The 15216-nt window shown below is 42.0% G+C and overlaps 1 protein-coding gene across 1 annotated transcript; it reads left to right on the forward strand.

The window, feature by feature from the left end:
* The first annotated feature begins 776 nt into the window (after positions 1–776).
* Positions 777–7898, forward strand: LOC124605657 (pyridoxine/pyridoxamine 5'-phosphate oxidase-like). The gene is made up of 7 exons (XM_047137484.1): positions 777–1033; positions 1108–1264; positions 1357–1456; positions 1548–1601; positions 6460–6665; positions 6765–6937; positions 7108–7898. The coding sequence occupies exons 1-6, from the start codon at positions 931–933 to the stop codon at positions 6928–6930; spliced, it is 786 nt and encodes a 261-aa protein (XP_046993440.1). The 5' UTR covers positions 777–930; the 3' UTR covers positions 6931–6937; positions 7108–7898.
* The last annotated feature ends 7318 nt before the right edge of the window (positions 7899–15216 follow it).

A 15216-nucleotide genomic window follows, 5' to 3' on the forward strand; every position in this document is an offset into this window, starting at 1 on the left:
GCAGATGAAAATTCCAAATCATTGTAGCTCCTTCCTGTTGCTAGGGATCTTAATGTTACTGCCAGGCGTTCATGAGGAGAAATTTCCCTTCTCATACAAGTATTTTTCTCATAATATGAGGGGTTACATGCTTTAAGAGATAATTATAAGTTTCGACATCCATCCGCAAATAATTTCGCCAGTTCGCAACGAAATTATTTTTTTATTACCGTTTCTCTGTTTGCCGAGGCGCCAACTGCCCGCAATTTTTCAATTAGAGCATTGTATGCTGCTGTCTTTTTGTCTCGGTCACTATATTCTTTACTTTTAATCTTCCACAAACATGGGTGGTTTCTGTATATTTCAATGAATTCACTTACAAACTCTCGAGAACACTGACGAGTATCAGCCATTTTAATGCCCTGTGCACACAAATACAAACACTAGACTGAGCAAACAGCTGTTTCGCGCCAGATTTGCGACGATCTCCTGTCCACACGTTCCAACTTGTCTGCGCAGATGTGGTTTGAACCGACAGATTTGAGACTTGAGAGGTTTCGCTCAAACCTCCAACTCCAACTTCCAGGTTTGCACACACCTCAGGTTGGTGCAAATCTTCTGTTCACACGCAACGATCTGTCTGCGCAGATGTGATGTGCGCAGACAGATCGTTGCGTGTGGACGGGCCTTAACGAGGAAAAAATGTTACCTTGTTATGTGTGTCAGTACATTTATTTGTGATGGCTAAAAAGTTTGTATGCTAGAAGCCAATAAAAAGGGAAAAAATAACAGAAGTATCTTTGGCTTGAAAGTCGAGTGGTATCAACTCGCCATGCGTTGTTGACTGTACACACTACACACACTGCTACACTTTGAGTGAGACTAAGGACAAGTCAGCAGTGTTTAAGCGCTGTGATTATTTGGTGATATGGAGTGGTGTTATAATGTGTGATGATATTTGTTGTCCGAAAATATTGCTCTCCTAAAATTTTCGAAAAGATAATTATGGCTCTCATTGGTGGTGATGGCAGTACTCTAGCTGTGAACATAAGTGGTAAGTTACCTGCTTTACTCGACGTGAGGTTTACGTGTTGTATTTTAGTTTTTAACCGACGAAGTTGTGTTTAGGGATGAGAAAAAAATACAAGGATAATTCAGATGTCTTCACAGAAAGTGATATCACGGACAAGAATCCGTATAGCCTTTTTAAAATTTGGTTTGATGAAGCGTGCAAAAATCCTCAAATATTTGAAGCGAATGCCATGTGCTTAGCAACTGCAAGTAGGTAAGGTGGTGGTTTAGAATTACTGGAGAAAATTCGTTGCTCATAAATGGCTCGAGAACGTTTTTGAGGCAAAAAAGAAACAACTGTTACAGATCAGGGATGCCGTCGTGCCGTTATGTTCTCCTCAAAGGTTATGGAACTGATGGCTTTAAATTCTATACGAATTATGAAAGCAGAAAAGGAAAAGAACTAGTGGGTATATTTGGAAATTGTATTAAAGTAATTGCTGTCAATAAGATACAAAATAATGTGACACTACTGAGACTAAATTTTCTGTTCATAGGCCGAAAATCCTGTAGCTGCTTTAAATTTCTACTGGGCACCTTTAGTTAGACAGGTAAGGTACATCATTGATGTATACATGTTGAAAGTTTGTTGTCACTGATTGTAAGATCCTTAGTATGTAGGCCTAGACTCGGTTGTTCCTTTTTTTATTATCGAGAAAAGATCACGGTAGTTTGAAAGCCCATGATTGTGTGTTAAAAATAATTCCACTTATTTGAATTTCTGTTCCTGTTTCTTCAAGACAGAGCACTTACTACGGACATTTTATTAGTTGTATTGTTGTAGTTGCTTAAAGACTTCTATTTTGTTTGGAATCTGAAACGCCCTCATCTCCAGGTATTGGATATTTTGGAGAAAAAAATACTGCTTGCTGAAATTATAACCTATACACTCAGTGCTAAGTTTTTTAAATTCCATTAAACTTATTGAAAACAGTCATGCAGCGAAAAGCACTTTGTGTTTTCTCCCATGTAGTGTAAGCCACATGATAATGCATGCATTTGTTAGGTGCTTCATCCTTTTGTCATTCTCATCTGAAAAACACAGAAAATGACACTCTGAACTTGCCCTAAATCTCGTGCAACTACAAGGTGTACAACTGCTTCCACCGTTTTTTCCCCAACATTTGAGGCTTTAGTGAAACAAATTGGTTACACATGTATCATTCAAAGTGTTTTCCATCTCTGGCCACCACTTTCTCCCATCTTCTGGGCACTGTACGAATCCAGTGTCGAAAAAATTGTTTGTTTTTTTAAGCGATCCACAAATGGATCTGATTTCAGACTTCATGAGATCGGAAGTGTTGGTCAGCCAGGCCATGCGCCATTGATCTAAACAGGTGATATTCAGAGTGAGCAATGTCTAGAGAATATGGCAGGTGGGGTGGACAGAAGCGTCGATTCCTGTGCGTCGGCTTTGACCCGTGACGTAAGGGTGTTGAGGTGTGTGATGTCATGACGGCACGGAGTTTGGTTTGTGAATGTGGCGTGTTTGTAGATGTCGTCGTGTTGTGGTTTGTTGTGCCCTCTGGTGGTATGTTCAGAGTTTTCATTTGTTTGGTGTAATGGGCTCAGTTTGCTGTTGCTCAGTATTGAGTATTGTTCGAGTGTGTTTTAGTGGAATTCATTTCAGTGAGTTAAAGATTTTGTGGTTTTGTGTGAAGGTTAATTTAGTGTTGACCGCTGTACGTCGTGTATTATTTTTATTAAATTTAATTGGTTGTTGTTTTTTGTTCAGGAATGGCTATGACAGAGAAGATTAACAGTGCCCGTTTGAGGGCTATGATGGGGAACACCCCTTCAGAGCTCATTAAGTTTTTGCAGCTTTTTGACTTAATTGCCGAGGTTGTCAAATGCAGTGTTTGCGGTGAAGAAATGAAGTTGGCTAAAGTTCCGACCTCTCGAACCAGGGACAGTTATATGTGGCACTGTTGGAAAGACGCCATTTGGTGTTCCATACGGTGTGGTACCTGGTTCGAGAAGTCTAAGTTGGGCATGCGCGAGATTGTACTGGTTACTTATTACTTTTGTTATAGATCCCCACACAGTTTTTGCACGCATGAGACTGGTGTGAGTGAGAGGAGTATGCTTGATTGGTATTCTTTTTCCCGTGAAGTGTGTTCAGAGTTCATTAAGTACAGGGGCTAAGTGGGGGGGGGGGGGGGGGGGATAATGGGGTTGTTGTGGAGGTGGACAAGTCGCAGTTTAGGAAAAGGAAGTATGGGAGGGGTAAGTCTGTGGCTGGGCTCTGGGTGTGGGAGGCTGTTGTTCCAGGGGCTGGGTGTTCTGAATGTGTTTTTAGGGTTGTGGAAGGGAGTCTAAGGCCAAATTAGTGGGGTTAATTGAGGAATATATAGAGCCAGGGTCCACAGTAGTTTCTGATGCTTTTTCTTCGTATAGGGGGTTGGGTGAGAGGGGATTTCATCGTTTAGTAGTGAATCATAGCTTAGAGTTCAACAATTATGAGGCGGGGGGCTTGTACCAATACAATTGATGGGAGGGGGAAGAGGCGCTTTTCCAACCTTCAGTCTCATTTAGATTAGTACTGTTGGCGGAAGTGTGTCCCTGAGAGCTATTGTGTTCGGGTTTTCTTAAGGGCTGTGAGTAAAATTATAGGCCGAAGGTGGTTGGTTAGGGTGGTCTGGGTAGGTAGGTGGGTGGGTGGTTGTGGGTTTTTTGTTTCGGGGTGAGGGGGGAGGTTGGGTTGATTGGGGGGGGGGGGGGTTGAGGTGTGGGTGGGTCGGGTCTTTCTTTTGGTTGAGTATTTTTTCGTTGGTGCGCGCGCGCGCGTGTGTGTGTGTGTGTGTGTGTGTGTGTGTATGAGATTGTGGTTGTGGTGGCCAATCTAGTTTGAAGCGCCGCAATTTTTTTGTGGTAAGTTTTTATTGTTTTGATTTCGGTGTATGTGTTGTGTGTTGGGGTCTAGGGAAGTGTTTCATTGAAATGTGTGGCTGTGAAGGTTGATATTGGTATTGGGAGATGTTTTTGAGTTACATAGGTCAAGGGAAGTGTTCGATCCCAATGTTTGGCGGAGTATGCTGGTATTTGCATTGGGAGATGGGATCGGGAGCTGCTGTTGAGCTATATAGGTCAAGGGAAGTGTTCGATTCCAGATGATATTGTGTTTAGTGGTATTTGGGGAGTTTTGTGATGGTTTTTTCGTCATTTTGCGTGGTTTTGTATGGGGGGGTGGGTGTCTAAGTTTGTTTATATTTAGTTTGTCCCCACCCAAAAACCAACAATTTCCTGCGCTTGTCCTGTTAATGTCATTAGGCTTTTTGTGGAACGTGTGTTTGTTTTTTGATGTATTTTCGTCTTCATAATGTGGACGTAACGACTTTATATGCGCCATATTGGAATTGTGGTTTATGGTAGTTTCCACCATATTTGTGACGTCATGGGTCAAAGCAAATGGGCGGGATCGGACGCTTCCATATTTCCGGCGGGTGGGGTAGGACTTTCCATTTTAACATTTCCAAGTACTATTTGATCTGTTTCGCAACATGTGGTTGAGCGTTGTCGTGCTGTAAAATCACTTTATCGTGCCTCTTGCTGTATTGCGTCTGTTTGTCTTTTAATGCTCTGCTCAAATGCATTAATTGTGTTCGATAACGAGGCCTGTGATTGTTTCACTTTGTCTTAACACCTCATAGTACATGACGCCGAGCAGATCCCACCAAAAGCAGAACATGATCTTGGAGCTGTGAATATTCGGTTTGGCCGTCGACATGGAAGCATGGCCGGGATATCCCCATGATTTTTTGCATTTAGGGTTATCATAATGAACCAATTTTTCGTCCTCGGTCACAATGCAAAGCAGAAATCCCTTCCATTTTTGCCTCTGAAGCAACTGTTCACAATCTCACAAACTCTGCTCAACGTCTCTTGGTTTCAGCTCACATGGGACCCAAGTTCCTTCTTTCTGAATTATGCCCATGGCCTTGAGACATTTTGAAATGGCTTGCTGTGTCACTCCCACTACTCGTGCGAATTCTTCTTGAGTTTGACGCGAGTCTTCACTCAGCAATGCCTCCAATTGTGCGTCTTCGAGAACATTCCCTCTTCCACCACTATGCCTGTATACAACATTAAAATCACAGTTCTTGAAGTGTTGAAACCACTCACGACATGTTCTTTCACTAATAGCATCCTTACCATATGTACTTGAGAGCATTCGATAAGATTCATCCGCAGTTTTCTTCATATTGAAACAAAACATTAACACCTCCCGCAAATGTCGAGAATGATGCTTGTAAAATGACATTTTCAATCAAGAATATCTTTATAATTCAGACACAAATCAACTAATGTTTGAATGATGTTATGTTGACTGAGGTCCAAGCTAACTGCCTGACGTCTGCACTCTCTTTCTTTCGACTGCAACCTATCGTTGTCGCCACCTATCAGCAAATGGCAGAAGCATAGTTGTACACCTTATAGTTTCTGTTATTTTAAACTATATTATAACAGCAGGGAAAATGTTTATGAAGTACCCTACTAAATTTTCTGAGTTTACCTTACAGTAATGAGAACAGTTGCCTTCCTCTCATGAACATCCCATTAAGTTCCCATTTTTAGACACTTTTATATGGACAAAATCATGTAGCCTCAATGTTTGTGGTTGACTAGTATAGGTTATATGTTATATATGTATGTAATAATTTCCAAAATATGCCAAAGGTTTCTCTGTAATGTAAAATAAAATTTTTGAATTGAGCTTAGCTTCGGGTTTTAGTTGTTTACTAATAAAAGTATATTAAATATGGAGTGAAAACTCATGATGTAGCTATATAACTGTCTGTTATCACAACAGTTACTTCATATTCACAATCATTGACTTGTCACCTTCCTCCAATGTTGAGCTAGTACTGTGCTACAGATAATCTACCTCATCAGCTGTGATGGGTAAAACTAGTGTCACACTTGAGCCCATCTCTCTATTCGTATAGCACTTCCTTCAGCCAGCTTCATGGAAATAGGTGAATACCTGGACAGATGTCTAGAATAAAAGCCAGGAGTCTGTGCTTTCTTTGAAACCGTTTGAAGTTTTCTGACTCTTCATGCAAATACATTCGTGTCACTTCTTACCATGTCTGACTGTTACCAAAGGTGCTTTATTCTTCATTTGATCTTATCTGTTTGTGATTGACACTGAGTAACTTAGGGTTTCATATAATGATTCTGCTTTGTTCAGCAATGGTGATTTCACTGTGCGTGTGCGTGCGGGTGTGCAAGAGAGAGAGAAAGAGAGAGGGAGAGGGGGGGGGGGGGCGAGAGAGAGAGAGAGAGAGAGAGAGAGAGAGAGAATCATAATTGGGACAAAGTATGCCATTTCTACGTTAAGGTTAAAACTCAATTATCACTAAAAATGGTTGGAAAGGTAGTTAAATTTTGTTGTTATGTTGCCTCTAGGTCCGGATTGAGGGTGTTGTTGAGAAACTCTCAGAACAAGAATCTGATGAATACTTCCATTCAAGGCCAGTCGATAGCCAGATTGGAGCCTGTATCAGCCATCAGAGCACTGTTATTTCAGGCAGAGAGGAACTTATTGAAGCAGGCCATAAGATTCGAGAGGAATACGTCAGTCGAGGGAAAGAAATTCCTCGGCCAAATGAATGGTAGGTTCAACTTTAGAGAAATGACCTAATGTGAATTTGCTTAGAATATAGTAATAACATTCTAATACAAATCGCTCAGCTAAATTTGTGATTGTGTAGGGGTGGCTTCATTGTGAAACCAACTACTTTTGAATTTTGGCAAGGGCAGAGTGATAGAGTGCATGATCGTATTAGATTCAGACGGCTAGAAGAGAATGAAACATCAGATGAAATTCGTATTCATAAAGGAAAAGATGGATGGGTGTATGAAAGACTGGCACCATGAATTGGCAGTAAGTAATAATTCAATATAGAAATATTACATTTATCATATTGCAATTTAAAATGTCATTTATGTCATGAATTTGAGAAAACAATTGAATTTGTCGATTTGAATGATTGAAGGTAAGTTTGAAGGCGGTTCATCTTAATGCAGTGTGGTGCTTTTCTGTTTATTTTACAGATGTTATGAAGCTGTCTTCCTCGGAGCGTAAACATTGTTATGACTATAATAGGAACCTATTACTTCAGTGTTTTTCAACTTTCTTGGGTACCTGTAGTTGGGTGAAGCTGATTTTGTATTTTCTTGTATGTTGTTATGCACTTCATGTGAAGTTGGCAACAAGAGACTTTATGAGCAATATTAATCTGTTGTGCTTGTCTGGGATCAACAGGAAGAAGATAGGTACTTACTGTGAAAACCTAATATATATACTAGTGGTATCTTGCAAGCCCAGACAAAAGCATTTGAACACACAAATTATTTAAATATCAGGAACCTTCTTTAATATATTAAATAGTGGTATAGATAAAATGGGACTTGGGTTTCAAAACACAAATAAAATGTATTATGCCTTATCAGATATCTTAAAGAACAGTAATATTTCCAGGTGGATCAAAATATACATTATAAATAATTATTCAGCCAGTAATAGCATATGTAATGAAACCTGGACTTTGGAAGTAAGGGGTGAAAGTGAGAGAGAAAGGATCACTAGAGATCCAAGAACAAAATACTAAATAAATGTTTTTAAACAGGGATGTGCCCTGCAATCTGAATCTGAATGAAACTAGAGTGAAACCTAACACTGTAACAGCAATGAAAACTAGAAATATTGGCCATGTAATGAGATAACAAGAAGACAAGTTTAATCTGGATTGTGGTAGAAGAATCCCGAGAAGGGCCACCAGAACTTATCGGAATGGGACTTATAGATTAAATGGAAAGTAAATACATTTTTGGAAAATTGCTAATTGATGAGAATATTACAGAGTGCCATTCATGTGGCACGTAACTTCTTTGTATTTATTAAGAACAGAACCCATGTATCACATCTACTTCTACCATATTTACTCGAATCCAAGACGCACTCGAATCTAAGCCGCACCTGAAATTTGAGACTCGAAATTCAAAGGGAGAGAAAAGTTTTAGGCCGCATCTCCAAATCGAAACAAAGTTGATCCATTGTAATATGAGAGGCAATTTAGGTCGAATGAATGACGATACAGCTACAGTAGTTTGGTTCGAGTCGTAAGCTTAGCAGTTAAGCTTCACCACGTAGTCATTGCTTTGCGTCAAGTGCTCTGTCCGTATTTATACGGATACCCTTCCTTTTTCACGTGCTTCATCTGGTTTGAATTGATTGCTTATTTTTCTTTGATCTGATAAGTGCCGTTCTTTGTTTTACGTGTTTACGTCACTCTAAGCTGAAAATGCATTACTGTACTGTGTCATGCATTGTTTGTCGCATTCTGGTAATGTGTTTTTACAAGCCGGCCGCAGTGGCCAAGCAGTTCTAGGCGCTTCAGTCCGGAACCCCGCGACCGCTACAGTCGCAGGTTCGAATCCTGCCTCGGGCATGGATGTGTGTGATGTCCTTAGGTTAGTTAGGTTTAAGTAGTTCGAAGTTCTAGGGACTGATGACCTCAGATGTTAAGTCGCATAGTGCTCAGAGCCATTTGAACCATTTTTTTGTGTTTATGACCTGTCGCCGCTCGCGGCATGGCTTGCTTTTGTGCACATCGCCGCTTACAATTAAAAAACAAAAGAGAGGAATCGTCTGATTAGCGAAACAATGGCAAGAGACTGCTATTTGTTGTTACTTTCACTGCTGCTTTCTTCAATAATGATCAACAAGAACGAAGTAATACAGTGCGTATGATAGAAGATGTTCTGAACGAAAGTTTAGCGAAAATTTTTCTCAGTTTGAAAATCTTTGCAGACGCCTCTTAAGTACATTACATTCTGCACAGAAATTAGTCATCTTAGATTTAAAAATCTAGTCAATTGCCGTGCTTCATTTCTGACTGTACCACTATTAGGCATAAGAATAATACGAATATAAACATGACATGATATGTATATTCTTTCGTGTTTGCTGTTGTCTCACTCAAGTTTTGTAGTTTATTAGGCAGACTGGAATTAAATGAGATAGCAGAAAACACGAAACAATACATGGCAAAATGTTTATATTCATATTATTCTTATGGTGAAGAATATACTGCATGTGATTCACAATATGTAAAAGTTCCTATTAGCACCCATCTCTTCTCACAGTTGGGAAAAAATTCAGAACGTAGAGTTGGCCATATTGACAAACATCCCAAACAGTCTTGCCACTCGGATTTTCGTAGTACATTGAAATGCTGCTACATTCGAAGATGAACAATACGGAATTTGTATTTACTTCGTTGGATAATGTATGAAAATGCAGTGATCGAAACCCAGGGCGGAGAAAAAAGCTCTTTACTGACGCAGAGGTTTTGGCGCCAGTATTTATCTTTTTGCCTGCAAAGCATGCCTGTGTAGCGTTACTTATACTTGAGGGCAGAACTTAGTTGTGGCGGCACCTACCAACATTTTTCAGAGCTTCCGCTTACTTTGCACTCGATTCTAAGCCGCAGGCGGCTTTTTGGATTACAAAAACTTGAAAAAAAAGTGCAGCTTAGATTCGAGTAAATACGGTATACTCCGCGAAACACTGTGAAGTGCATGACAAAGGATATGACCCACTGCACCATTAATTAGTACTTTCTCCCATTCCATTCACTTGTGGAGCAAGGGAAGAATGGGTGCTTGAATGCCTTTTTGGGTGGTGTAATTATTCTAATCTTGTCCTCATGGTCCCTGTGGGAGTGATTTGCATTTTGAGGGCTATGCCGAAAGTTTTTAGCAGCCCGTGAACCGTAAGGCGGAGGACAATGGGGTTGTTTTCATTCGAAAGAGCAATGTTTTTCGCCCATGGGACGTGCGTGTGCAGCCCCTGGCTAGCGGTGATCCCCCCACAGCGCGGTAAGAAAGCACAGGCAGTGCTGAGTCAGAGAAGGTGCAGGATGGAGCTGTCGCGCTGCGACTTTTGCTGCATGATTTTTTACGATTATTAAAAGGGTTTAAGTGCCGAAGAATGCCATTCTTCTTTGCTGCGTGTTTTTGGTGGAGCTTCCCCTTCTAGTGCCACAGTTGGAAATTGGTTTCGTGAGTTTTCGAGGGGTCAACAGTCAATTGAAGATGAACCTCGACCCGATCGGCCAGCAACAGCTGTGACTCCTGAAAACATTGATGCTGTGAGGAAAATGATCAAAGAAGATCCACATCTTACATTTTGCGACAATGAAGGGACCCTAAATATTGGATCAACAGCAGCACAGACCATCGTTCATAGTCGCTTAGGCCTTACTTAGAGATGTGCCTGTTGGGTGCCACATTCCCTGACAGAAAGCTAAAAGGAGGCGAGAGTGGACTGGTGTTGTTTCATGCTCAAAAAATTCAATGGAGGGAAGTCCCAAGACACCTACAATATCGTAACAGGTGATGAAACGTGGGTCTACCATTGTGACCCTGAAACGAAGAGACAGTCTTCGGTGTGGTGCTTTCCAGGGGAGGAACCACCCACTAAAGTTCGACGAAGTCGGAGCTCTGGAAAAAATATGGTGGCAACTTTTTTCACAAAGATCAGGCATCTCACCTCTGTGACCTTGGACACACGTCGTACAGTCAATGCTGAATGGTACGTGAACGATTGTCTTCCAAAAGTCATCGCCACGTGGAAGTCACAGCATCCAAAGTTCAAGAGTGGGCACCTTCTGCTGCATCACGACAATGCATCTGTGCACAGGGTTGCCAGAACGATGGACTTTCTGGAGAAGGAAAAAGTGCGAGTGTTACTCCATCCCTCCTGTTCACCTGACCTGGTCCCCTGTGACTTCTTTCTGTTCCCTAAGAGTAAGGAAAAAATTCAAGGGCAGTGGTTTTCACCAGATGAAGAGGCCATTGCAGTGTATGAGAGTGCACTAAGTGACATCCCAAAAGAAGTTTGGACTGACACATTTTCTAAGTGGTTCCAGAGAATGTAAAAATGTATACGTGCTAATGGAGAGTATTTTGAAAAGTTGTAAACTTTTTTTTTTTTGCAAATAATTTTTTATTATACATATTCTGCTAAAAGCTTTCGGCATAGCCCTCGTATATAAGTGGAATCATCATTTAAAGCTGGTTCTTGAATCTTTGTAAGTAGGTTTTCGTAGGTAGTTTACGCCTTATCTTCAAGAGTCTGTCAGTTCAGTTTCTCAGCAACTCTGTGACACTCTCCCACAGGTCAAACAAACCTGAGATGTTCACACTGCCCTTCTTTGTATATGTTCAGTATCCCCTGTTAATCCTATTGGGGTATGGGTCCCACACATTTGAGCACTATTCTAGGATGGGTCACATGAGTGTTGGTAAGCAGTCTCCTGTATAGACGGGTTGTATTTCCCTAACATTCTGCCCATAAACTGAAGTCTGCCACCTGCTTTATGTACAATTGAGTCTTTGTGATTGTTCCATTTCGTATCCCTACAAAGTATTACACCCAGGTATTGGTGCGAGATAATAGATTCCAACTGTGAATTGTTGATGATATAGTCACAGGACACTGTTTTTTTGTGATGTGCACAGTTATATATTTTTGAACATTTAAAACAAGTTGCCAATCGTCACATGACTTTGAAATCTTATTAAAATCTGACTGAATGTTTGCACAGCTTCTTTCAGATAGTGCTTCATTATGGAAAACTACATAATCTGTGAAAAGTCTTAAGTTACTTTCAATATTGCCTGCAATGTCATTAATATAAAAAATAAACAGTAAGGGCGTCAGTGTATTTCCTTGGGATGCACCTGAAATCACTTCTACATGTCAGTGATTCTCCATCCAAGATAACTTGCCACGTCCTCCATACCAAAAAATTCTCTGCCACAAATTTCACTTGAAACCCCACATGATAGTATTTTTGATAATAAGTGCTTAGACAAATGCTTTACAGAAACAGAGAAATGCTGCATCTTCGTGACAGCCTTGATCCAGGCATATGAGAAGAGTGCAATTGAGTTTCACAAAACCATTGTTTTCGGAACCTGTACTGGTTGGCACGGAGGAGGTCATTCTGTTCAAGATACCTCATTACATTTGAGCTAAGAATATGTGCTAAGCTTCTACAACAAATTGTCAATGTTATTGGATGGTTGTTTGGTGGATCACTTCTGCTTCTGCTACAAATTCAAAATAGAATCCGATAGGAATCCATCGAGCCCTGAAGCTTTGTTCAGTTTTGACAATTTCAGCTGGTCGCAATGCCGCTGACACTAACATCTATTTCACTCATTTTTCTAGTGGTATGGGGATTAATTTGGGGCCATACTCCTGGGTGTTTCTTTGTAAAGGAATGTTTGAAAACTGTGTTGTGCATATTTGCTTTTGCTTTGCTACCCTCTCAGTTCTTGTCTCATCAGTGCGTGTCCGCCCCGATAGCTGAGTGGTCAGTGCAACGGAATACCATACAAAGGGGCCCGGGTTCGATTCCCGGCTGGGTCGGAGATTTTCTCTGCTCAGGGTTGGGTGTTGTGTTGTCATCATCATCATCATCATCTCATCCCCATCGACACGCAAGTCGCCAAAGTAGCCTCAACTAAAAAGACTTGCACCAGGCGATCAGTCTACCTGATGGGAGGCCCTAGCCACAAAAACCTTGTTGCAACTAACAACCTTTACATATAACCTTGATTTCTTTGGGTTTTGTGATTGGACATTAATAGAATTCTGTTGTGGTAGCCACTGAAGGCTTCACACATTGCTTTCTTGACAGCCAAACTCATTTTATTAAGCATCTGCCCTATACTTCTACACCTACTATGCAGTGGTCTTTGTTTCATTAGAAATTTATTTACAGTGGCTGTATGCCATGGTGAGTCCTTCCCATCATGAACTTTTCTGTCAGGTATATTTCCATCCAGTGCATGGTTAATTATTCTTTTAAATTTGCCACAGTTCCTCTACATACTCTCGTCATAAGCAGAAAGTTTCAAATTCTTCATTACGATATGACACTACTGCTTCTTTATCTAGTTTACTGAAAATATAGATCTTTTTACTTGTTTGAGTTACTATTAGTACTATGGTAATCATTTTTGCTACAACAGCATAACTGTCACTGATAGCAGTTTCAGTGTGGACAACCTCAATGAGGTCAGGTCTATTTTGTTGCTGTTGGATACAAAATGTTTCCATATGAGTGGGATTCGGAACTATCTATTCCAGATCATTTTCAGAGTGGGTGTTTAGTAACGTTTCACAGGATGTCTTGTAACATCCACTTCCAACAAAATTGTGATCATCTGAATTGACTGGATGATTAAAAGTCCTCCAATGGTTACATTGTGATTGGGGAACTTGGGTGCAAGCAAACTAACATTTGCTCTTTAGTTTGTCATTTCTTGGGGAGATGAGTCTTTCTCAATGGAAGGATCCAATTACAGTTTTATGCCCACCGCTCATGCTGAGTGTTGCCCAGACAGTCTCTCATGCAGCTTCTGGTTTTATCTCGGTGGATTTGAGTTTCTTGTTTTTTTTGTGATAATATACCATCTTACTTTGTACTGGCTTTTAAGCTAGACATTCCAATTCTAGGGAATTGTCTGTTCTCAATATAACATAACATTAAAATTGCTTTTGGGCAACTGTCAGTAATAAAAAACCATTAAAATGTGGGGAAAAATAAACTGTAGTCTCACAAAAGAAAATATGTTTGTACTTACGATATTTATTTTCTGAAACATTAGGCTGTTGTGTGGCAGTTAACTATATTGTGTGATCCTTCTGTGACTTACAAAATCACTTCTGCATACAAAGTACACTCCTGGAAATTGAAATAAGAACACCGTGAATTCATTGTCCCAGGAAGGGGAAACTTTATTGACACATTCCTGGGGTCAGATACATCACATGATCACACTGACAGAACCACAGGCACATACACACAGGCAACAGAGCATGCACAATGTCGGCACTAGTACAGTGTATATCCACCTTTCGCAGCAATGCAGGCTGCTATTCTCCCATGGAGACGATCGTAGAGATGCTGGATGTAGTCCTGTGGAACGGCTTGCCATGCCATTTCCACCTGCCGCCTCAGTTGGACCAGCGTTCGTGCTGGACGTGCAGACCGCGTGAGACGACGCTTCGTCCAGTCCCAAACATGCTCAATGGGGGACAGATCCGGAGATCTTGCTGGCCAGGGTAGTTGACTTACACCTTCTAGAGCACGTTGGGTGGCACGGGATACATGCGGACGTGCATTGTCCCGTTGGAACAGCAAGTTCCCTTGCCGGTCTAGGAATGGTAGAACGATGGGTTCGATGACGGTTTGGATGTACCGTGCACTATTCAGTGTCCCCTCGACGATCACCAGTGGTGTACGGCCAGTGTAGGAGATCGCTCCCCACATCATGATGCCGGGTGTTGGCCCTGTGTGCCTCGGTCGTATGCAGTCCTGATTGTGGCGCTCACCTGCACGGCGCCAAACACGCATATGACCATCATTGGCACCAAGGCAGAAGCGACTCTCATCGCTGAAGACGACACGTCTCCATTCGTCCCTCCATTCACGCCTGTCGCGACACCACTGGAGGCGGGCTGCACGATGTTGGGGCGTGAGCGGAAGACGGCCTAACGGTGTGCGGGACCGTAGCACAGCTTCATGGAGACGGTTGCAATTGGTCCTCGCCGATACCCCAGGAGCAACAGTGTCCCTAATTTGCTGGGAAGTGGCGGTGCGGTCCCCTACGGCACTGCGTAGGATCCTACGGTCTTGGCGTGCGTCGCTGCGGTCCGGTCCCAGGTCGACGGGCACGTGCACCTTCCGCCGACCACTGGCGACAACATCGATGTACTGTGGAGACCTCACGCCCCACGTGTTGAGCAATTCGGCGGTACGTCCACCCGGCCTCCCGCATGCCCACTATACGCCCTCGCTCAAAGTCCGTCAACTGCACATACGGTTCACGTCCACGCTGTCGCGGCATGCTACCAGTGTTAAAGACTGCGATGGAGCTCCGTATGCCATGGCAAACTGGCTGACACTGACGGCGGCGGTGCACAAATGCTGCGCAGCTAGCGCCATTCGACGGCCAACACCGCGGTTCCTGGTGTGTCCGCTGTGCCGTGCGTGTGATCATTGCTTGTACAGCCCTCTCGCAGTGTCCGGAGCAAGTATGGTGGGTCTGACACACCGGTGTCAATGTGTTCTTTTTTCCATT

Source organism: Schistocerca americana, chromosome 3 (genome assembly GCF_021461395.2).
Source record: "Schistocerca americana isolate TAMUIC-IGC-003095 chromosome 3, iqSchAmer2.1, whole genome shotgun sequence".
NCBI classification, from domain to species: domain Eukaryota; kingdom Metazoa; phylum Arthropoda; class Insecta; order Orthoptera; family Acrididae; genus Schistocerca; species Schistocerca americana.